Raw genomic sequence first — 25,575 nt, forward strand, 5'->3', positions numbered from 1 at the left:
GTCTTCAGTCTTCTGTGGTGTAATGCTGCCTGCATTTTTTCACAACTTCTGCTTTCAGTTGATTCAATCAAAAGAAAGTTGGCAATTTAAGTTATTCTTAGTAATTTCTGATTGACTTCTCGGAAGGCATTTTGTTTTTCCGTGTCCTGCTCAAAATAATCAAAAGCCTTCAAATAAAGTAAGAAAAATATATTGTCATCCACATGCTGCCAGGGGAAATCGGACTTTATTTTGATAGTTTTATATTCCAAAATAAACATTTAAGGGTAGAATTTAAAAAATTGCGCGATTGCGTACTTTTGCTTGCGCACCAGGCGCAAACAAAAGTACGCTGGATTTTATAAGATACGCGCGTATCTTATAAAATCCGGGGTCGGCGCACGCAAGGGGGTGCACATTTGTGCAACCTGCGCGCGCCGAGCCCAGCACGCACTGCCTGTTCCCTCCGAGGCCGCTCCGATTTCGGAGCGGCCTCAGAGGGAACTTTCCTTCGCCCTCCCCCCACCTTCCCCTCCCTTACCTTTATTCCACGATTTACGCCTGCAAAAAGCAGACGTAAATCTGCGCGCATCGGCCGGCTGCCCCGCTCCGTGTTCCGGTCCCGGGGGCTGGTCTGAAGGCTGCGGCCACGCCCGCGTCGCCGCCCCCAAAACACCGCATCACACCCCCGAAACGCGGCGTCATTCAGCCACGCCCCCTCCCGCCCCTTTAAAAAAAACCCCGGACTTACGCGCGTCCCGGGACTCTGCGCGCACTGGTGGCCTATGCAAAATAGGCGGCCGGTGCGCAAGGGCCCTGCGCGCGTAAATCCGCCTGGATTTACGCGCGCAGGGCATTTAAAATCCGCCCCTTAGAGCAGTAATATAATGAAGTGCTTGCTGGTCATCTCGGGTGTGAACATTCCCACATTCCTAGTAGGTATTTAAAATAATAAAATCGCAGTATTTTGAGCTAGCACAGTCATTGATGCAAATTAGGTTGAATTCATGATAGGAGCTGAAACAGGAAACAGTCTATATGGTTGTGAAACTGCAATACTTGACAAGATAATTATCAGCCTCCCAGTGCTAAACTTGGGTCCTCCTTAAGATGATCCAGTTCTGATACTTTTTCTCTTTTCCCAGTACAGATTAGTACTTTTTGTCCTCTGGCATGCATTGGGCTGGTTGTAAGAAAAACCAGGACTGGCTCGTCTTAACCACCGGACCTCACAAATTCTGGTTGGCAACCAAATAGATACTGTAAGAGGTGTGCCCTTGTGACAGTGAGCCCATTCCCAGCAGGGATCTAAAGAACAGAAAGAAGCCCGCCTGTGAAAATTCAAAAAAAGAGAGCGTAAGCCATTGTAGATTCTACACAGGGTATGTCAAAGCAAAGAAAAATGAAGAATGCCTGTGATTTAAAAATCTCCCTCAAGGATGCACAGCGAGAGAAAATAAAATCTTGCCGAGTACCTTAACATGGTGACTTAATTGTACACCATCCAGAACATATCTCAGCAAGGTGACCATTACTACTAAAGAAAGGAAAAAGGGAAAAATCCATACTGGCTGTGAGCTGCCCAGCACTAGGATTCGTGGTGGTGGTGGTAATAATGCGGGACTTTCAGGTAAAGATAGTCCCCTCATTCGGGCATAGACCAAGGTGACCCTGTTCATTGCACCCAGTGTAGCAGGAGACAGACCACAGGAACTAATGAAAAGATTAAGAAGATATTATATAATCCCATGGAGCCCAGAAGATAACAAGGAGATATACTTGAGTTTTTATGCTCCAAACCCTACATTTAAATCAAGGGTTTGCAAATAGAACACCCCAAAAACTGGAAGAAAAAGGCAAACTATCAAAGGAGAAGCTGAAAAAAGCCATGATATAAATTGAAATTTCTAATTGGAAAAATCAGAGCAAAGTACTACTAAGTGATAACATCTTTAAACAATTGAGGGCTGATGCAGAAAGAGAAAGTGGAGGTTTGGAGAAGAGCTCTGAAATAGAGGAGCCAGAAACACCAGAGCAATTGGAGGAGGTAATAGGTTAACCATCAGTGAATGAGAATGGTGTAACCCAGAAGAGCGAGAGCAATGTAAGATAAGCCAGGAAACAGAGTGACGAGGAAAGGCAGCTGAGATATCAGAATATGGGAGGAGTTGGTGGTTGAGCTCCTGGCTTATGTGGAGATGGATATGCACACTCGAGTCCAGAAGAGAGAGAGATTTCCTAAGTTAAACCAGACATCCAAGAGATCACGTGATGCTGTGAAGGGAGCAAGACGCGTATCTGACTTGCTCTCTCTGGGCCTAGCCGCCATCCACCCCCAACCCGCCGTTTGCTGACATATCTGGGGCTGCTCTGCGCACCTTTGTGAGGCATCAGGTGTGAGGTTTCCATCTGGGGGTCACAGAAGCAGGCATGATGAGCTGGCTCCAGAAAAGAGAAAAAGCACCAGTATCCAAGATGGCTGATGGACCGGCTGAAGAGGCAGCTACGCTGGCTCCCTCAGAGGTGCTGATTGCTGTGGTAACAGGGGCTGTGGAAAAAGCCATAGATGTCAAACTCGATGGTAAGTTTGATGAAATTGTCAAGCTTAGAAAAAACGTTTCCAGCGTGTTTGACTCGGCAGCCTGGTGTTTAACAGGTGGAACAGCTTGTCTGATTTAGAGGATGGATCCCCCGGCCATGAGGCTGGTGCTGCTAAGATGGTGGAGCACTTAGAGCTTATGGAAAATAAGCTTGAGGACTTGGAGAATAACTTGCAAGTCTTGGGCCTCCTGGAAACGGTACTCGACGTGGAATTGCATGAATTTCTGGAGAAATGGCTGCCAAGCACGCTTCAGTTGCCTAAATCATTGGGGCCCTTGCGGATAGAACGTTCCCATCGAATAGGTCCTTGCCAAGACAAGAATGACAGACCTCGTGTGGTAATTGTCTGCTTCCTTGACTTCACACAGAAGGCTGCAGTCCTGCAGGCGGTCCGACGGAGTACACAGCCCAGCATGGGGGAGTGGAAGATACTAATTTTCCGGGATTACTTTGTCAAGCTTTGATCATGTTGCATGGGATTATCTTTTCTTTGTTTTGGAGCAGTTTGGGTTTCGTGGAGCATGGTTATGTGTCGTCCACCTACTTTACTCCGTGCCAAGTGCACAAATTTTAATTGATTGCTCTTTCACATCAGAGTTTCCATTACATTGCGGTATGCGACATGTATGCCCACAGTCCCCTCTTTTATGTATCTTATCATTGGAACCATTGTTGGAGGCTATCTGGTATCCTGCTTGGTGCTACTACATTCAAGGTGGCAGCTTTTGCAGATGATTTGCTTGTACATTTTAGTAATCCCATGGACTCCCTGACCGCATTGATGGAGGAATTTGCCCTCTTTGGCTCCTTATTGGGATTTAAACTAAATGTGAGCAAATCTGAAGCGATGGCCTCCCCAGCGCACTTTCAGTTGGATTGGGAAAAGCAATTTCTCCTCAGGTAGGACGGGGACTCTTTTTGGTATTTGGGGGTACATATATTTATTTATTTAGGTGTTTATATACCGAGGGTTCCAAAAGATCACAATGGTTTACACATCAATAATCATATCTTTGTTCAGTTTTTACAATCTGGGTTAGCATTCATATATTGGGCCAACAATACATCAGTAACTGGATTCAAGGTCATATTCATTCGTTTCATAGGTCAACATAACATTGGTACAAGTTTTAATTCTCCTTACATTATGCTTTATATAGCTCTTTACTATATTAATTGCTCATTATACTAATATCATCTCTGGTCCTGACAGTGAATTTATTGGTGTTTTATGTTAAGCCGTGAGCATTTCTAAAGGGCCATGTTTTCATTTCATTTTTTTTTCTGTTGCACCTGTTAATGTTGTTATTTTCCCTTTCTGCACACCTTGTTTATTGTAAACCGGCATGATGCGATCCCATCGCGAATGCCGGTATAGAAAAAACTCAAATAAATAAATACATTTCATGTTTGAAACTTTATTTCTGTTATCAGATGTAGAACTCCCTTCCAGAGACATTACAATTTAGGGCCTGCTATTGAAAACATTTGGTCTGTTATTTGTGTTAGGTGTGTGTTTCCGTGTTGTGGGTACCATTAGTAGTAGAGATGTGTTTCGTACTGGCAATCGTTTCTGGTTTCGTTTTCGTAGAACAGCAAGAAATTTCATTTCCCGCAGTTCTGAACAGTTTTTTTTTGGGGGGGGGGGGGGTTTTCGGCTGTCCCGATCCAAAAAAAAATACCCCGATCCTTCAGATTTAATTATTTACAAATCCCCCCCCCCCCCAAAAAAAAAAAAAAACTTGCCTAAAGTCCCTGGTGATCCAGTGGGGGTCCCAGGAGCGAACTCCTGATCTCAAGCCGTTGGCTGTCAGTAAACAATGGTGCCGGTGGCCCTTGGCCCTTTGCCCTTACCATGTGACAGGGACTATCGGTGCGATTAGCCGGCCCCTGTCACATGGTAGGAGCAATAGACGGCTGGCGCCATCTTAAAAAATGGCGCGGACCGTCCATTGCTCCTACCATGTGACAGGGGCCAGCCAATGGCACCGATTTGCCCTTACCATGTGACAGGCTAAGGGCCATCGGCGCCATTTTGATTAGTGGCAGCCGATGGCCCGAGAGGGGGACATCACTCCCGGGACCCCTGCTGTACCACCAGGGACCTTAGGCAAGTTTTGGGGGGGTTGGGAGGGTGGGGGATTGTAAATAATTAGATCTGAAGGGTTGGGGGTTTCTGTGTGCCCTTTCTTCCCCCCCCCTCCTCAAAACGATGATAAAACCACACACAATTTCATGGGTTTTCCTATCATTTTCAGGGACCCCGATACATGATGAATTATGAAATATCGTATGATATTTTAATTTGTCATAAAAACGATGCACATCCCTAATTAGCAGCCCTTTATTTTGCAGTCGTGCTCTCTTTGGCGTGTATGGTTGAAGTGTCACTCCTAATAAGCTTGGCTTCAGGGCCAGTGCAAGGGGATTAGGCACCCTAGGCGAACCTTCTGCCATGCGCCTCCACACCCCCCTCCCGGTCACGCCACCCCACGGTCTCGGCCGCAAGCAGGTTGGGCGCTGCTCCTAGCCCGCCAAATCATCACTCCTCTTTGCTGCCACTTGCAGCCCCATATGGCTTGCGCTCAGTGGCGTACCAAGGGTCTGGCACCCGGGGGCCAATGTATTTGTGTGTTCCCCCCCCCCCCCCCCAATGTATTTGTGTGTTCCCCCCCCCCCAATCCTTCTTGTACTATTGCTTAAGGCCACAGAAAATTCACAAATTTCACAAAGATTTAAATACAAGATTCTAGCCATTCTGCACAACGAAATTTACAAAGACAACAATTCTTCCCTAGATAATATGATTGCAATTCACAAATCGCCCCGTTCTACAAGGACTACTGACAAATTGCAATTAATCATTCCCCCCTTATCATCTGCAAAACTAACCATTACTAGAAACAGAGCCTTCTCCATAGCAGGTCCTAAAGAATGGAACTCTATTCCACTTTACCTAAGTTCTATCAGAGACCCCAAATCATTCAAAAAAGAACTCAAAACATGGTTGTTTAGACAATCATTCACAGACTAATCTGTATATCCTTTGTCTCTAATTGTTATCTCATACCGTCCTTACTAAGAATCATCTAAAATGATTTGTAAATTGTTTCCTGCTAATATGTTATACTCTGCCTCTGCTGAGATGTTAACTATCCACTTAGTTGTACTTGCGTTATAACTTGTTCTATGTATGATGTTGTTTTCGTTCTCTGTAAACCGGAGTGAAGGCACTCAGCTGTACTTCGGTATAAAAAAGACTCTAAATAAATAAAATAAATAAATAAATAAAATCAGTGGCATCTCTAGACAGAAGAATTTGGGGGGTGAGCCAAAATGACATTTCCTCATCACACACACCTCCATAGCATGGCCCCCTGCTTTAAAATTGGCTATAAAAAAGTCTTAAAGACCAAAGGGTCTTCTGCGTAATTTTTAGAAAGCTGGCCAGTTTCACACTATAAAATTATTTGATAGCTTTATTCAACTAATTCTATATGGCTATGAGAATGAAGTCTGGACTATATAGGAAGGGACAGAATGTCAATATAAATCCTGCACCTCCATTTCTGTAACATACTGTACATCCATAGAAATTCACCCAACAATGGAGCTTGGGTGTTTCCCTTACAGCTCATCAAACAGAAAAATATTTTCAAATTCTTGTATCACTTCACAGTAATAGTAACACAAACACCTTCCACTGCCAGGCACATTGTGAACTAACAGAAAACCCTGTAAAAATGACACTCAAAATCTATACAGCAAGCCTATCGCAACATAAAAGTAATATCACCAAGTGAAAAAGCAGCACTGTAAATATTACACTGGGTCCCAGAATACCAATGCACCAAATCTTCCGAGGAAACAAAACAACCCCGATTGCTATAGATCCCTACACAGAACACTCTATGCTAGCAGAATCTCTCATCATGGTCACACACACAGAGCAGAGACAGACCCTCACCAAATACAGAATAAAGGATCACAAATTAGACAAACTGAAATGGAAACCCCAAGAAGCCAGGTTCTGAGTGTAACAATGGAAAAACAGAACCCCACCATTCCTCATAAAACAAATAAAATCAAGAAACATAAAGCATCAATTATAATAGTAAAACCATTCTAATAAAAGAATATTTAAAACTACTGATAAATAGAATAATTTCTATTATTTAAAATCGAATACATTTTTTTAAAATTTCCCAAACACCAATAATATATTTCAAAAGAGCATAGATAACAAATAACACCCAGTAATTAAAACCAAGGATTTTAAAAAGCCCTTGCTGTCCATACCTGGGAACTCTTGATTTCCAGTCACTCTGAAATTGTCGAGGATTAGGTTAGGGGAGGGCACAAACTTTATCCTCTCACACATACATGTTCATTCTTTCTCACACATACACTGTCACATACACACACATACATGCTCTTATACCCACCATAACCTCCCTCTCTCTCACAGACATTGTCACACTTTCAGGCTCTAAGACCCTCTTCCCCCCCCCCCCCCCCCCCCAAACTCTTACTCCCCTGAATTCTCTCATACACACTCATGCTCTCACTCTCACTGGCTCCCTCACATACACATAAACACACACACATCCACACCCAGGCAGCTCCCAGTTATTCTCTCTCTCTCACTCACACACACACACACGCACCAGTTCCCATTCATTCTAACACCGCTCTCTCCCCACACCCCAGGCATGCACACATTCATTCTCACACACATACACACACCCCGACCCCCAGGCAGGCGCACCAGTTCAGTTCATTCTCACACACACATACACCACACACAGGCAGACCCCAGGAAGACACTCATTCGTTCTCATACACAGATACAGCCTCAGGCAGTCACCCATACATATACACCCCCAGGCAGAGTCCCATTCATACACATGCACACACTGAAGGCAGACCCCCCCCCCTCTCTTTTGCCAGCAACCTCAGAGCCTCTCTCATTCCTCTGCTACTGCTGTCACTGCTGCCATGTGGATATTTGGGGAGGTGCTGAATGCAGCTGCTGGCACTGAAGCCCATTCTGCTGCCGCCTCTGTGCAGGCCCCGCGGTATTAAATATTTGCGGGCTTCCACTTCCTCCATGCCAATCTCATACATTGCGAGATCGGCATAGAGTGAGTGCTACTCTTGCACATTCCCAAAGATAACATATGCCAATCACTAAAAAGTAATTTTTTTTTTCTACCTTTGCTGTCTGATCTTAGTTTTCTAATCGGCTGGTCACAGGCTTTTTTTTTTCCCCATCTTCCCTTTCTTGTTTTTTTGCCAGTTCCTTTTACAGGGTCTTTTTTTTTTCTATTGTTTCTCTCCATCTGTCTTCTTCCCTTAAACACACAATCAGGTTCTCATTCTCACACACTGTCTATCTCACACACATATATACACACACACAGGCTCTTGCACTCTCGTGCAGTCTCGCGCATCCACAGCTCACTCACATGCTCTCATACACACATACACTCTCACATGCTTCTCTCATACATACATACACAGTCTCTCTCATGCACATGCCCTCACTCTCACACACAGGTTCTCACTCCCACATGCTGTCTTGTTCAAGCACAGGCTCTCACTGTCACATGCTGTCCCTTTCAGAGGCTCTCACATTCTGTCTCTCCAAACATTCAGGTCCTCTCTCCCGCACACAGTCTCTCAACTCACTCTCATACACACACACACTCTACAGGCCCTCAGCCTCTCTCTCACCTCTGTGCGGGTTGCCGCAAGATGGGCTCTGCGGTGGCCCTGATCTTCTCTGGTCGCCTGCGACATGGAATCCGCAGTGGCCCTGCTACTGGCTTTCCTCCTCTTCTCGGGCCACTACGACGATAGCTCCCGGACCGCTCCTGGACCCCCGCTGGACCACCAGGGACTTTTGGCAGGTCTTGGGGGTGTCAGGAGGGTGGGGGGGTTTTGTTAGATTTTTAGTTTTGTTTTTTTTTATATTCGCTCCATAAGACGCACATACATTTTCCCCCCCACTTTTGGGGGAAAAAAGTGCGTCTTATGGAGCGAAAAATACGGTAATTTTCAATCTCTTGTAGTATTCCTTGCTGATCTTTTCTCTCGTAACTTATGCTGGATTACTGCACCTTCCTCTATTCCTATATATTTATATACACCTTCCTGCTCAAGTTCTTTTATGTTACAGACTTCAGTCAAAGAGATTACTTCATTTTTCTTAGTTTTTCTTTAAGGATGTCCACGTTAGCACAGTTGCCCAGGCCTTATGTCATCTCAGCAGCTTTCCACTATGCTGAGTAACAATCACAGGAGCTGTAAATCTTCAAATTATCTACAAACACTAGGTGCGATGTTATCTGTGGATCATTAATATCTCTAGGATTAAGACTAAATCTGTAGACTAAGGAGTTAAAAAGAACATTCAGTAAATTCAGTGCTGCACCAAATAAGAGTGCTGACACAGAATCTCCCTGAAACATTCCTTGCTGGCTCTTGATGGCAGGAATAACATATTGTCCATCTTTATAATTATTCTGACACATTTGAAGAACTTGATCAATTTAGGGCTCACGCTGTATATTTAAAAGAAATTTATTATCCAAGAGTGTGGGATTTTATAGAAAACTTTTATAGTCAATCCATGCTATACTGAGGCTTCCTTTTTTCTTACAACTGGCTGGCCATGATGGCTTTTTTGAGCATCTGCTGGTCTTTGTTTCCATGTGCTCCTTTTTTGTTGTGTCATTAGGATTAACATCTATGTAAAGTGATCTACAGCCTATCTACATTTGTTGCAGTGAAAAGCTTTTAGATAGTCCCGATATTATTTGGTAATTTTTGTGGAGGTTACTCGGGCCTCTCTTTGGAAAGAGAAGTGTTCTTCTTATTAGCCATTGTGGTGTTAGTTCTGGATATCTGATCAAATGATTTCTACAGTTTGCCAGGTCTTCATGAAGGAAGGTTGAAATGTTTGATCCAAAAGTTGAATCAATGTAACCCAAAGGTGCAGCTGAAAAACGGAATACTTCAAATTTTCAATATTCAGCTGGAGAAGAGCTCATAAGTGGATCTATCTAGCAACCGTCATAAATGGCCTCAAAGAATGTGTGGCTTATTAATAAAGCCTATAGTACTTAAGGCTTAGTATAATCATAGGTTGCAGATAGATTTGTTTATGCACCTACCGGTGCGATAAGGCTGGAGCACAATCACTGTATGCTTAAAGTCACTAGTGAGTGCACTTATCTTAAATTGCCACGTAGAGAGAATTGGCTTGCACGGTCCTGAAGAACTTCAGGACCGTGCAAGTACTATAGGCTTTATTAATAAGCCACACATTCTTTGAGGCCATTTATGACGGTTGCTAGATAGATCCACTTATGAGCTCTTCTCCAGCTGAATATTGAAAATTTGATCCAAAAGTTGGGCAGTCCATCAAAGCCAGGGCTCTTCTAGTCTGGGGTTCTTCTTAAACTCAGGCCATTCCACAGTTTTGAGGTTTGCCTTTCCATTTCCTTCTGGCTGCTGAGTCGCCATTCTCTTCTCTTTTATGTTCATATACATTTCTCCTGAAGGGTTCTGCTTCAGCATTGGTTGGTTGGTGTTTTAATAGTACTAATGCTCTTCCTCAATTTCCTGTAGAACTGTCTAAATGTTTTATTTTGACTCTTATTTTGGTTTTCATTACAGCTTTTTAATTCTGTGCTTAATTTCAATATATTATTGGACTACATGAATTTAGAGGGTAATTTTACCCACAAACTGTAACACACACACACACACACACACACACCCCTGATTGTGTGGCTTCACATGCATGCTTTCCAAAATCAAAATGTATGTGGCTAGAAATACATGGGGAAACTGTTTTCCACATGTAGCTGCCAGGGCTATTTATAAAAAGCCACTTACATGCATAAACCAAGTGCCTTTGATATTTACCCGCTTAAGGTCTTCTGTTAGAACAGCATGTTTTGAATTTTTCTCATTTTTAGCATCTTGACCCTTTTGGAGGTACTTGTCTACTAGCAATACCTTTGAATGCAGTGATTTTCTCTCTGTTTTTTCTAAGGATGAGGTGCTACCTGTCTTTTTCTTCTGGCCCCATTATCCTTATTGGCAGGACTTTCATGGTAATGATTTTTTTTTTTTTTTAAACTCTAATAAATTTTTCGGCAAACAAAAAGTTGATATACTAACAATGGTCATAACAAGCAATGGCACGCAAAGAACTTACATGTACATTAAATCAAAACTCATAGGTTCACATGAGTCAAAAGGTAACCTTTCAAAAATAATGAATCAAATTGGTCCCATTTTATACAGGTGCTGGCAGAGGATGTCCATAGTGTTGTTGATTTATGGCCCAAATATTATGTTTAAAGGACTGCTCTATCAAATCATATCTGAGTCTCTCACCATTAACTGACGCTCAGACTTTACCTTAACATGGTAATCAATAACTTTACCTTATCATGGTAATCAATAACTTCACAAATTCCATAACTTTGTAAACACCATTAAATGGCAAATTTGTTCTCTCTGTTAAACTCCTATCGCCTTTTCACTGCTCCAAGTTGTGTAATTCCCTGTTTTATTGTAACTGCAACCTTTCTTTCAGCACCTGTTAATGTTCTTATTATATCTTCCTTTTCACCCCTTGTTAATTGTAAACCTGCATGATGCGATTCCCATCGCGAATGCCGGTATAGAAAAACTCAAAATAAATAAATAAATTAGACACATCATGTACTTGTGCCCTCCAGTGGTCCATATTTGGGCTAAACTTCCAAAAGGTTGCAATTGTGAACCTAGCAGCCCGGAGTAATTGGGCCACTCATTTATGGTGGGGGGGGGGGGGGGGTTTTGTTTTTTTTTAAGTATTAATGAACCAGTCCATCTCTCCAAGAGACTAGCAAGGGCTCAACATGCATAGGGATGGCAAGTATGCCAGATACCTCCTGGTGACCTGTACCACATGCGTTTTGTAAGTACCCCTGTGTTCACTGCTAGCAAATCTTGGACTCAACTTCTTCCTTTATGCAGACATTCAATTCTATATCCCTTTTGACAAAACATTGGAAACCCTGTCAGTCATCATGAAGACAATACATCAAAAACATTTTCAACTGAAACTAACACTTAACCCAAAAAAAACAAAACATATCAATACAAAACAAAAAAACAACTCCATGCTTACCAGGGAATCTGTAAGAACCAGTGTATGATGAAATTTAACATCCTAAGAACTGAAAGTGGTATGCGCCTTATAGAAATAGATTATACCTGTATAGCTGCTGTAATAGGTCTCCAGGCACACCTAACAACATCACCAGACCCAAGTTCTCAAAAAGTGCTGAAGTATAAACAACCGAAATCAGTCTCAATCCTTAAATGTGGACAAGCATTCCAGCAAGTAGAAGGAATGTGTGAGAATCTACCAGCACACATGGGGGTGGAAAAAGGCAACAGGATTTGCAAAACAAAAAAAAAACCTCTCTAAGGAAATGTACCAGAAAGCAAGGGAAAAACAATTGGCAAAAGTATAAATACAGTGGAAATAGTTACTTCTGCAAACACATACAGATCAAAACGTGACACAGGAAATGGCTAAGGAAAGGAGAACTTAAACCCACATGATTGATGACTGCAGAATGGGACAGAGGGCTACAGACAAGGTGGTTTACAGCTTGCATGAAATAAAACTGTAAAACTGTTCATTCTCTTCATTTCTCCTTTATCCCTTTAATTATACTCTGTTTTGTCTCCCATTTCTCTGCACCTCCTTATTATATACCCCCTTCCCCTGTCCTTAAACCCTACCTTTTTCCCTTTAGCAACCCTTTTTATACCCCTTTTATTTACCCCTCCGCTATCCTTTAATCCTTACTTTTCCCTATAGCAACCCTGCTAGTCTATATATAGTTGCCTTTGTGAACATATAATTTGTAATGTCATATATAGTGTCTCCTGTATGTACTAGTTAAAGATAATGTATATTATTGTATATAATACTTTTTATTATTGTATATAATACTTTTTGGAGTGTATAATTTATATAAGGTTATACACAGTCCCTTATTGAGTGTATAATTTGCAATGCTACTACTTATGTTCTTCTGTTGTTTGCCATCAGGTACTGTTCCTTTTCTCCTCTTCCTGTTTTTCCCTCTATTCTCTCGCCCCTTCTCTTCCTATCTGCTCCCTCTCCCCCCACCATGGTTTTTTGTAATTTCTTCCTTCGTTACATTGTAAACTGGCATGACATACTCACGAATGTCGATTTTATAAAAGCTAATAAATAAGTGGGAAGAGTTGCATATCTCATCGCGTGTAGTGGCATGCTGATGACGGAAGGCACAACAGTGTCACACCTGTTCCACTGGAAACCATGTACCAGAAAACCACTGGGACCCCGACCGTGATAGATGAGTGAAAAAGTGATCACCTGCGACATTCCCATTCCAAATTTATAAAAAGCTCAGTGGCAGAAACCCGGTTACTATGGTAAAGGAAAAAAAATACCATTGCTAATAGAAGTATCAGTGCCAAATAACTACTCTGTGCAACTTATGGAGAGAGAAGATCCTTAGGAGTCAATAAATGCAATCATAAGCCAAGAAAGATCCGGAAAGAGTCCCAATTGTTTGCCACAGGCCTGATTAAAAAGAACGATCACCTGTACATAATACACCCTTTGAATTCCAGAAGGAAGCTGTCTGACAGAGTGTATTAAAAGCATTAGCAGGGAGGTTACAAGTAAGGTTAACTCCTGTCATGATAGGCACAAAGCGAACCCATTTGGAGACACTGCCCCAAAAGAAAAATACTTACGTGGTACTTCCTCTGCATTGATTACATTTTGTATTCCCATGGGTGGATTGGCAGTCATTCTCTCTATATTGCCTATGCCAGATAGGTGGTGGTCTCTGCATTGAATGAATAACTGCTTAAGAAAATTAAGTCGTTGTGCATATATCCGCATATCTGCATAAATAATTAGCTGCTTGCAGTTACTTCATTGATGGGCTTGAAGCACTCCAGCTAAAGTCTGTGCCACCTAAACAGGTGTCTGGTTAAAGTAGCATTTTTAACATGATGGATGGAGAGATGTAGGGTGCTAATGGGCAGAGTTTGCACCTTCCCAGGACAAAATAACTTCAAAATGAAGGGGCTAGTGTATTAAAGAGGTTTTTCCCATTTTGTGCCTGGGGAAAAATAATTTATGCATCTGGTCCTAAATTACATTCTGTGCATGCTGTGCCTCTAGCCGTTGGACCTATGCACTGCTAGGGCCTGTTCTCAGAGCACATGGTTGTCTGATAATCCCATCGGAGGAGCAGAGAGCCAGCAAAATAGGAACAAAAATCACAAACCACAAAGAAAAGATCTTGAAACATTTTTGTGGGGTGAGAGGAGTTGGAAGGGTTTTTGCTGTATTAATATATGAAACATTAAATGATGGTAGATAAAGACAAAAATGGACCATCCAGTCTTTTGGGCAAAAGTGCACAGGGCTAACCCGGGAGGGGGAGATTCAGTATCTTAGCACTTGACCCTAGCTGACTGTGTGTGGCATTGGCAGTGGCTTATATGCCTCCTCCACAAGAGAAAGCATGGCCCACTATGGCTGTGCTGCTCTTTCAGCTACAGCACCGTCAGCATCCCTGGTGTAGCCTTGGTGTCTACTGAGGTTGAATTATCTACTGTGGTAACCACAAGAGTCAAAGCATTGCTTTCTTCTGCCAGGTCATTGTACCCAAAACTAACCTCATGGAATCCTCCGCAAAGAGATTTTCTTACATGCGGTATTCTCTCCTTGTGAGTCTTCTAGGGAAGATGTGTCTTGGTAGCTTCGCCTACGCACTGATTCCATTAAAACTCTATTGGAAATGCAGGAACCCAGACACAAGTAGTAATTATTGGTCGTCTTTGAAACCACTGTCTGCTGTTGTATTTTTCATTTGTTCAGAGAAAGATAGATACATTCAGCTGCTACTTGATAGCTGTTAAAAATAAATGGTGCATCCCTTACAACTATTTGAGTTAAATAAGCTGTAAATAGAACTACTGTTTCTGCATGCGTGTAATGACTTCTTTCTGTAACTCACTTGATAAATTAATCATTGCTCTTGTGTTTCTAAATAGTTACCAGAAATATATATTTTTATGACTCTTTTTTTTTTTTTTTTTTTTTTTTTTTTTTTTTTTTTTTAGGATCCCAGAAGATTTTATCGTAGACTTTGTCAGCCTTGTATTTGGTAACAGGTCAGTGTAATATTATTGTGTAGTTGGCTTGTGTGCTCAATTAGGATGCTCAAACTTAACGTGCATGACCTGTGAGCAGTCAGTTTGGCTTGGTTCTCCTGTCATCACCAGATGGAGACAGGAAGCTGACCCAGGATGTTAAACACCAAGGTGGGGCATAGCTGGGATTGACAGCTGCCCAGCCATACATAATTTTGAACTATAACATAGCAGCCTTCTTAAAAATCAGTTCAAATTGTAAATTTATTTTATCTTTACATTTTTACCCTACCTTTTTGGCCCAAAAGAGTTACTCAGAGTGGCTTGCAAAGTTCATAAATAATCCATAAGTACAAGTCATAAACATTTATATGCACAAAATATAGTTATTGTTTTGCAACACTTAACTGCACAATAAAAACTTCTGTAAGGTCTTTAGACCGCTGTGTTTCTTCTAAAGGGCAATTCAACCCTTCTAGAACAGGAATTTCAAGCTGAATCCTCTCTTTCAGCTGCATTTTGGTCTGTGCTTAAACTTGTCTCTTGTTTGATGCTGTTCCTTCTTCATGTATGACATCTGACCCTCCTGCTGTGACCAACGAGAGAAACGGCTCTCACTCACAGCTGAAATGGTCCCAGAGAACCACAGAATGGCAAAGTAGAATGAATATGCAAGGGAAAAATCTTTTATGCATTTAATGGGCAATATTTAATATTTACAGGGGCTTGCAAGCAAATTTTCAAAGAGAAATTCCTCCATGGAGTTTCTCTTTGAAAATTCTGAGCCCAGTGGTGCTGATTACTTTCTCACCCACAGATTTCGCTGGTGCAAAGTCCATGCTGTAAAGCACGTGTACGGGTTTTCAAAATGAAATCGTCTTTCTTCCTAAGTCCGTGTGGGTAAAAGTTACTTGAAGCCATGAAGAAGCCACATGTTTAACACTGAGAAACCAGAGCAGAACACATTCACAGCAAAGAGAGTTTTTGGAGTACAGTCTCAATGTGCTCGAGGTCTTCTCATTAGTCACCTCAAGATCCAAGAATTTCTAAGTATTTGTCCCTGAATTTCAGTTTTTATTTCACATGGGTATATACATAAGAGTCCCATCAAAGGTGAAAATGAAGAAGCCTGTTCTTTAGCACAAAAAAATCTTAAAGAAGGAGAAACCCACATCTCATACAATAGTGAATGGAAAAGGATGGATCTGGAATCCAGAATAAATTTTGTTTGTCAGCACGGTGTTCTTCCAGTATTTAAATACTCTGATGAGAAGCCTAGTCCTGGAGCTCTCGCGTTCTCCATCTCACCCGTTTGTGTGTATTCTCTTCTTTCCCGGTGATGCTGGAAAGGCGGCCAGTTTTCGAGGCTGTTGCTCAGAAGCAAGAAACTCGACTGCCGCGCCTTGAAGATTTCCGCTGGAGAGTAGACGTGGCTATTTCTACCAGGTAAAATGCAATGGGGTTCCAAACCCTTCACAGGTTACCATGCAAGATTCTAGTAGAAAGCCTTTTATTTTTTTCATGTGCATTGCTGGGTGCTGCATCGCGCCAAAGAGCCTTCCCACAGGCATTCTCTTTGTACCTTGCATTTGCTTTCAACCCTAGGTTAGAGTGCTGTTTGCACCAGTTGCTCACAAAATTGCCTTGCAGCACTGTCAATAGGGAAGACCAGTATTTGCCTTTTCATACTGATTGGATATCTTGTGTGCAAACATCAGAAAGCTCCAGTTGCAGTGACAGCTGGATGCACAGTATTGCAGACAAACTAATAGCGCATATTGCCTCATGGACTGAAAGAATCCTGCAGACATAAAAAGGCAACTTCTGGGATCCCTTCCAGGCTTGCAGCTGAAAAATGATCTGTTGTAAGAACACGTTCAAAGATCCTTTTCAAGAAATATCGCTAGCCAGTCCTGAGGTCCATGCAGGTTTGAAGCCCATACTATGGGGCAGTGGGGGGGGGGGGAGGGAGTTCGTTATTTTGCTTTATGAAATTTTTGTACAGTCATCCTAAGAACAGCTTGAAACAAGTAAATGAAGCATGCATGCACAGAAAATCAAAAACATGAAAACTTAACCAACATGCACTTCCTGTACAGACCCAAAGGAATTAAGGAGCCAGTTTATATGGATAAATACCCAAGAAAAATAGGAGGAAATAAGCAAAACAGCTAACTTGCCAGCACAAAATTTATATGAGTGCACTTGTCCTGCAGCAATAAGCTAAGTTTCCTCACCGATTGCCTAGCCCAGTGAAAATTCAAGATGTCAGAAAATTCTTAGCTGATTGAGCTCATAAACAATAAACCTACTTCCACCATATTTAATCAGATACTGGTGTCAAAGAAAAAAATTCAGTGCCAAGGGTCAAAATTTTTTGGTGCATCCCATTCCTGAAAGTGGACGCTATGATCTGTGCCGTCTCAAAACGAACAACGATTCCTGTTGAAGGAGGGGCTGCAAATAACTCCAGAACCTATTCCAGTGAGACTATGGAACTTGTAGCAGCCTTCCTCACAGACGCAATCTCAGACCTGGTGCGCACCTCAGCCAGGGGCGTTGCCTCGGTAGTGGCAGCCAGAAGACAATTTTGGCTACGGAATTGGTCTGCGAACGCGACATCTAAAGCAAATCTCTCAAGAATGCCTTTTAAAGGATCTCTCTTGTTCGGAAGCGAATTGGAGAAGTTAGCCAACAAATGGGGCGAATCCCCAGTACCTCCACTACCAGAAGATAGGAATAAAAGATCTCAGCGTCCCTCCCCCAGAAGAACCAAGGGCAGAGGATTGCAGCACTTTAGACCCTACAGGAACTTGCAGTTCCAGGCACCTCGTCCCTCTGGAAGGTCCCAGCCCTTTCAGAACAGACAGACCAAGAGGGGGAGCAGGTCTGGGGGTAGACTCCAGCAGTGCTCCACAATGAGAATGGGCCGACCCACCCACAGGAAGAGGATATAGGGGGTCGACTTGCCTTCTACCAAAGATGGGTCGAGATAATGTTGGACAAATAGATTCTAAACTTTATTTGAGAAGGTTACTCTCTGGACTTCCACAGCATCCCTCGAGACAAATTTATGATGTCACCCTGCCACTCCAAGAGACTGGCAGTAGAAACCAGTCTAACAAGACTACTCAGTCTGAAGGCAATAACTCCCATTCCCACGCCCCAACAAAATACAGGGCGCTATTCTATTTATTTTATCGTTCCCAAAAAGGAAGAATCATATTGGCCCATCTTGGACCTCAAGAATGTCAACTGTCATCTGCGGGTTCTACATTTCTGCATGGAAACTCTTTGCTCCGTAATAATGGCAGTACAACCGGGAGAGTTTCTAACTACCCTGGACCTTTCCGAAGCCTAACTACACATCCCAGTCCATCTGGATACTGGGTCACCATTACCAGTTCCGAGCGCTGCCCTTCGGCCTAGCAACCGCCCCCAGAATTTTCACCAAAATCATGGTGGTCGTGGTGGCAACACTAAGGAAGGAAGGAAATGGAGAGATACAGTAACCTCAGCTCTTACTGCAGGGGTATATCTAGTGATGTCAGCTTTGAAATCTGACTCAGTTTCCCATCTGCTAGCAGAAGAGCACAATACCCATTGCTTCTGAGTCCATCTGTCTACACTAAGGAAAACGAAATTATCAGATAAGTAATTTCTCCAATAGTCCATCCACACTAAAATATAGCCAGCTATTTTATAGTTAGACGGCTAGCTTCTTCCGGCAAATTTTAGGACAGCCATCCAACTAATTCTGAATATTGGAGTTAGCGGTTAATTTAGCCAGCTAACTCAACTTCTCCCAGTACACCCCCAGAATACGCTTAACTTATCAGGCTAAATTCTGGCTGCTTAACTTATTAGTCAGCCAGCATTTGTCTGGATGTATGCCCAAATATTCATCTAGCCAGCTAACTGCTTTAGAATATGGACCTCTAGTTTCCCTTACAGAAATATGGGTATACCCAGATCTTATGACCCATGAACAACTTATCTCTGTTTCTAAAGAATAACTTTAATATCCTGTCCTTCAGGGTAGAGATCAGCTTTCTGCCTTGCCTTGAGGTTTCCTTGTGAGATCCCTCCAATATCAGTAAAATTTAGGCTTTCCATAGATAGTTTTCTCTCTCCTTGTCTTGAGCCCCAACATACTTCTTCGCGCGTAGATAGTAAATCCTGGTGATTAAGAGGAAAGATTTCTGTTGGTGCATTAAGGATTTCTAGAAGATGCTGCTTCATCATCATCTCTTTAGATGAAATATCGGATGATTTAGGGAAATTTAAAAATCCAAAATTTGTGCACCATACTTGTTTTCCAGATTTCTCTTTCTTCGTGTGCATGGTCAAAAGGTCAAATTCTTAACCAGCATAGCTTTGGACAATTGTGGGGCCTCCACTCTCTTTTCCAATTTAGCCAATTTCAAGGCTTGTTGCACGAGTTCCAGTCAAGTCCTGGACTTCATTAGAAAAATGGATTTGCATACAGAATTGGTCACAGTCAATTCTAAAGTGGTAATAGCAGGCCAGATAGTGTGCATAGTCACCACTGCAGGTTTATTCTACAGACTTCCCCATTCAGAAAAGACCTGCAGAATTACCAAGCCTTGTGGTGTGACATCTCCCCGTACAATCCCAAACACGAGTGCAGATTATATCATTCATGACTGTGAAGTCTCCCCAATTCCAGCAGAGGAGTTTCCACTTACTCCAATCAGGGGGGTATGGGTATGGCAGTGTATCAGGTTAGTCCAGACAAAGGATCTGAGGATTCAGAGGAAGTGGTACCACCAGTAACTGTTTCTCCCGATGCTGCTGCAGATACTAGCCCGAATGTGGTGGAGCCGGATGAAGGGTTGGGCCAAGTCCCTGTCACTGAAGGGGACAACCCAAAAGTGGGGGGGGTCTTTTTCGCAAAGAGATATCTGATACCCCATGATACCCCTGATACCCCATGACCTAGAGGAGTTGAGAGATCGAGGTTCTCCAAGAGGAGTCTGATCAGAAGCGGTGGATCCAGTCGTGGATGGCTTAAGAGGTCCAGTGAAAGTCTTTCCCTTTCACAAATCTGTGAAGAAGCTAGTGGTCAGGGAGTGGGATACTCCAGAGACAGGCCTGTAGGTTGGCCGGGCGATGGCAAAATTGTACATGTTGCCTGAAGACACGCTTGAGCTTTTGGCGCTTCCAAAGGTGAATGCGTCGGTATCAGCGGTCGCCAAGAAGACCACCATTTGCTGAACCACCAGTGACTGGTTCAGTGGCACTGAAAGATATTTAGGACAGAAAATTGGAAATTCATCTCAAAGATACATGCTGCCGTTTGCAGTAGCTTTATGCAGAGGGCTAGCCTGCACTGGGTTCAGCAGTTGCAGGCTACGAGGCCAGTCTCAGTGTCTTGAGGCTAAGCAGGCAGATTGTTTGTAGGCGGCAATGGCTTATGTGGCTGATGCCTTGTATGACCTCATCAAAACGTCTTTGAGGATTATGATGTCAGCAGCCTCGGCCAAGCATCTCCTTTGGTCAGCGGTTGTTTGATCCAATTCATGTTTGGGAGCTTTGCCTTTTAAGAGAGAGCTGCTAATTGGAGAGGATTTGGAAGAGCTTGTCAAGCATTGTGGTGAGACCAAGGGGCATAGGTTGCCAGAAGATAAGCCAAAAGGAGGCAGGGGTTCCTTTGTGGAGTGTTCCCAATTCCGACCAAATAGGAGGTTTTGGCAGAATAGGCCTGTGGTAGGAACCCAGAGACAAGGGGTTGAAAGGTAACAATTCTGGGGCCAGTCCTTTTGAGGGGACAGAAAACCAAACTGGGATAGCCTTAACCAGGGATCTGGTGGAGCTAAGTCCTCCCAATGAAGCAAGGACTTAGCTTATCAGAGGAGGTCTGACTCTGGTTTCCGAGGAGTGGGCCAAAAGCACTATGGACCGGTGGGTCCTAATTGTGATAAGAGATGGTTACACATTAGAATTCTCTCAGCCAATACGAGACTTGTTCAGGATCTCCACTTGCACCCATTCAACAATAGGAAGGTGGTCCAAGAAACCACAAATCGTTTGCAGAGGCTGGGAGCCATAGTTCCAGTGCCTATGGGGGAGCGAAGAACAGGAAGGTATTCCATGTATTTCGTGATGCCAAAAAAGGAAGAGTCCTTCTGTCCGATTTTGAATTTAAAGAAAGTAAATGTGGCTGTCAAGGTTCCTCGTTTTCACATGGAAACCCTGTGCTCCATCATCACAGCAGTGCGGAAAGGAGAATTTCTGGCTTCGCTAGATTTGACCAAGGCATACCTACACATAGCAATCCCACAGGGTCACCAGTGATTCTTGAGATTTGTGATCCTTGAAAGGCGTTTTCAGTTTTGTGCCCTTCCTTTCAGATTGGCAATGGCTTCGCATACCTTCATCAAGGTGTTGGTGGTTGAGGCAGCAGTGCTCAAGAAGAAGGGCTTACTGGTTGACCCGTATCTGAACAACTAGCTTGTCAGGTGAAGGTGGAAGTCCTCTGCAGATAGGCTGTGTCTCAGGTCCTGCAACAGTTGAGATCACTAGACTGGGTGGTGAATCTGGCGAAAAGTCATCTCACCCCATTTCAAGAACATAAGAATTGCCATACTGGGTCAGACCAAGGGTCCATCAAGCCCAGTATCCTGTTTCCAACAGTGGTCAATCCAAATCACAAGTACCTGGCAAGTACCCAAACATTAAATAAGTCTCAGGCTATTATTGCTTATTAATTAATAGCAGTTTATGGATTTTTCCTCTAGGAAATCCAAACCTTTTTTTAAACCCAATTGCAGAAAGAATTTTCTTTGATTTGTTTTAAATGAGCAACTTGCTAACTTCATGGAGGACCAGGGGGCACTCCATAAAGTTAGCAAGTAGCACATTTTAAGACTAATCGGAGAAAATTCTTTTTCACTCAATGCACAATTAAGCTCTGGAATTTGTTGCCAGAGGATGTGTTTAAGGCAGTTAGTGTAGCTGGGTTCAAAAAAGGTTTGGAGAAGTTTTTGGAGAAGTCCATTAACTGCTATTAATCAAGTTTACTTAGGGAATAGCCACTGCTATTAATTGCATCAGTAGCATGCGATCTTCTTAGTGTTTGGGTACTTGCCAGGTTCTTGTGGCCTGGTTTGGCCTCTGTTGGAAACAGGATGCTAGCCTTGATGGATCCTTGGTCTGACCCAGCATGGCAATTTCTTATATTCTTAAATCGTGCTCTCCACTGAGAATTAGATCTAAAATTGCTCCCTCTCTTGTTGGTTCCTAAACCAATTGCTCCATAAAACTCTTTTATTCCACCCAGGAACTTTATCTCTCTAGCATGTCCTGATGTTACATTTACCCATCAATGTTGGGGTAATTGAAATCTCCCATTATTACTGCACTACCACTTTGGTTAGCTTCCCTAATTTCTCTTAGCATTTCACTGTCTGTCTCACCATCTTGGTCAGGTGGACTATAGTATATTTCCATCACTATACTCTTTCCCACATCGCAAGGGACTTCTACCCATAAAGATTTGATTGTGCATTTAGTCTCATTCAGGATCTTTATCCTGTTGGACTCTGCCATTCCGGACATAAATTGCCAGCCCCATTTGCTTCTCTCTGTCATTATGATATAGTTTGTGCCTTGGTATAGCACTATCCTATTGGTTATCCTCTTTCCACCATGTTTCTGAGATGCCAATTAAGTCTTTCATCCTTCACTGCTATAACACTAACTTCTGTCTAGCTATTCAATGCAGACACACAAACACACTAAATAATGTAACTCAATAGTTTTATTTCTCCCCAATAGTTTGCTTTAAAAGTTTCCCCAAACAGTACTTAATGATTCTTTTCAGCCACCAGCAAGGTGATCCTCTCCTTTCAGTGCTCTCACTGGCAATTGTTTTGGATTTCTTGGGAGCCCGCTTCGATTCCAGGATTTGCAGGCTGTTGTGTGCTATGGTGTCCAAGGTCTGGGACTACCTTCGGATTCTAGTCTCTTTGGCATCGACTTTGGAGCTAGTTCCTTGGGCCTTTGCATATGTGCAGCCTCTGCAGAAGTCTCTTCTCTCCCGATGGGATCCATTGTCAGAGCAGTTTCATCTTTCGCTGCCTCTCAAGGGGGCCGTCAGATCCAGTCTTTTCATGGCTTGGTCGGGCCCATCTGAGTCACGGGGTAGACTTGGATGCCCATGACTGAGTTGTAGTTACCACCGATGCCAGTCTTATCAGTTGGGGTGCGGGGTGGTCCAAGGACGAGGCATCCTTGTCTCTCAATCCGTTAGAAATGAGAGCGGTTCACTTTGCGTTGCTTGCCTTTCTGCCTCTGTTGCGTGCTGGCCCAGTGCGCATCATGTGGGACAGTGCGACTACCGTGGTTTACATCAATTGACAAGGGAGAATCAAGAGTCTGGTGGGGGCCCAGGAGTTGTTTCACTGGGCAGAATGGCATCTGGCGTTGCTAGTGGCATCCCACATAGTTGGAGTGGACAACATTCAGGCAGGTTTTCTCAGTCAGCTGCAGCTGGACCCTGGAGAGTTGGGAACTGTCACAGGAGGCAAAGGGTCTTCTCCATCGCAGGTGAGGCATTCCCTGCCCTGACGATGGCGTCTCGGTGGAATGCCAAGGTGCCTCACTTCTACAGTCGCAGACAGGAGCACAGGGAGAGGGAGTCAATGCCCTAGTTCTGCCTTGGGCCCCTAGGGATTGTTCTTTACGTGTTCACCCCATGGCCACTGGTGGGAAGGTGCTACTACAGATAGAAAATCATCTGGGAGAGGTAATCCTGGTGGATTAACGGGATGTGATCACCACAAGATCTTTCTCTTGCTTAACGCCTCTTCCTCTTCCCGTTACCCCCATGTCATGTTCTGCTTTTTTGGCCTTCTCTGCCCTAGAAGCCTGACTCTGAGCTTGATTGTGTTATTGGATGTGGTGATTTATGGTCTTTCTTTGAACTTATGTTCCTTGAATTCCACTCAAGCTCTTGTTCAGATTAGAAAGGAAGGAAGCCTGGATAATTTCAGTGCTATGTGATCAGCAGGTATGGGAAGCCCTTTTTGAATTGGAGCTCCATATTGTATATTTTTGGACAGGAATCTTTAAGAGCTGCTGCTTAACTGTCACTGAAGTGCCATGGATTTAAAAACTCACTAGTAATGTACATACAAATAAAAAAAAAAAAACTCACTAGTAATGAATCCGCTTCGGCGGTAGCTCCCAGATTCGAATAAGGACTCATGAAGTCCCCACCACCACTACAGTCTTCCAGATCATTTCAAGGGGCCCGTTACAACTGTTAATATGTGGAAATTCAGTAGTGCTGTATACTTTGTGGGGTTTTTTGTCCTCACCCCTTTCCCCCCAAACATGTGGGATTCTATCCTTCCGGAGGTGTCTGACCCTTCCACACAGCACTATGTTTTGTATTTATCTTTGCCCTTGTAATCTGCTTTTACTGGCTTACACCAACCTCCCTGTTTGAGGGGGGAACATTGCAGGCCTTGTTACCTTCTTGCTGTGGAGATCAGGCAGCCCGAGCTAGGATGCCTGTTGTCAGTGGCTTATGCTAGGTGGAACGGCACAGGGTGACGCGCTGTCTGTTTTTACCCCCTTGCTCTCCCACCATTGAATAGGCCATCCTCATACTCCTGAGCAGCAGCATGCTAAGATCTGCCCGTGAATCGGATTCACAGTATGCTAGAGGGCCCTGGTGTTAGTGCGTTCTCAGCTTGCTAGCACAGAGCCCTAGTAGCCGTATTGGTCCTGGAGTAAGAGGAGGCTTTCTAAGTGGTGGCCTGCAAAATGATATTGTAGGACATGGAGCTTGTGAGCCATCCCTGGCCTTCTCTTCAGACTATTATGATTGGAAGAAGCTGGGGAAGGAGAGGCAGGGGATAGGGGTTTGTTTGTTTTTTTTATCACAAAATCTATCTGTCTATAGCTTTTCAAATGCATTTTCTAAAGGCAAAACCTCTAGAAAAAACTTTAAAACCTGGCTCTTTAAACAAGCTTATCAAAAAGAGAAGGGAGAATAGAACCCAGGGAAGTGCAAGGTACAAACAATGGAACACCCACACACACAACCGAAATCAATATGTGGGTAGTTTTTATTTTTAGGTTTTTTTTAATTTTTTGGATCATCACCAAAGGATAAAGTTACAATTATAAAGCCAATCTCGTATCCAAAACTGATACAGTGAGATCCGGACATGACTTATCATACTTACCAATTAATATTGTTTACAAACTGTTACCGAACCATTATGGCACCTGTGTAAATTGATATATTTTAGCATCATTATTTTATGTGCCTTACTGTAAACCGTTGTGACGGTACCCATCTTAACAACGGTATAGAAAAAAGTTAAATAAATTAATAATTCATTCAGTGCCATAAATCTGCAATGCTATTATCTCCTACACTATTGGTACAAAGAAATGTGAAGAAAGACCTGGTCGCCCAGTGGCACTGCTGCACACTGCCGAGTGGTTGGACCCAGGTTGGACTCCCAGCTTAGGTCTTCCTCTCCCCCGGTCAGCTGGGACTGAGGATGCTACAGGATTGGGTTCACAGGGAGTCTTGGTCATTGCAATTTAGTGCCCATGATCACATGGCTGCAGAAGGAGCCCTAGTGAATGGTTCCTAGCTGAGGGTTGTCACTACAATAACTCCACTAAAGTAAGTTGGGAAGGGATAGAAAATAGAGATGAAAAAATCCCTGTATACTGCAAATGAAGGCTTATGGCTGCCAGAAGAGCTCA

General features: G+C 43.2%; 1 protein-coding gene across 3 annotated transcripts in view; it reads left to right on the forward strand.

Moving 5' to 3' along the window:
* Window positions 1–25,575, forward strand: part of COMMD5 (COMM domain containing 5) — a 59,337-nt gene that overhangs the window by 19,752 nt on the left and 14,010 nt on the right. For 2 of the 3 annotated variants that reach the window (XM_029607588.1, XM_029607587.1), the window contains exons 4-5: window positions 14,791–14,841; window positions 16,171–16,266. In XM_029607588.1, the coding sequence (XP_029463448.1) occupies window positions 14,791–14,841; window positions 16,171–16,266 (147 nt within the window). The remainder of the gene's footprint in view (window positions 1–14,790; window positions 14,842–16,170; window positions 16,267–25,575) is intronic. The other variant, XM_029607589.1, reaches the window with a different exon arrangement.

Source organism: Rhinatrema bivittatum, chromosome 6 (assembly GCF_901001135.1).
Source record: "Rhinatrema bivittatum chromosome 6, aRhiBiv1.1, whole genome shotgun sequence".
Taxonomy (NCBI): domain Eukaryota; kingdom Metazoa; phylum Chordata; class Amphibia; order Gymnophiona; family Rhinatrematidae; genus Rhinatrema; species Rhinatrema bivittatum.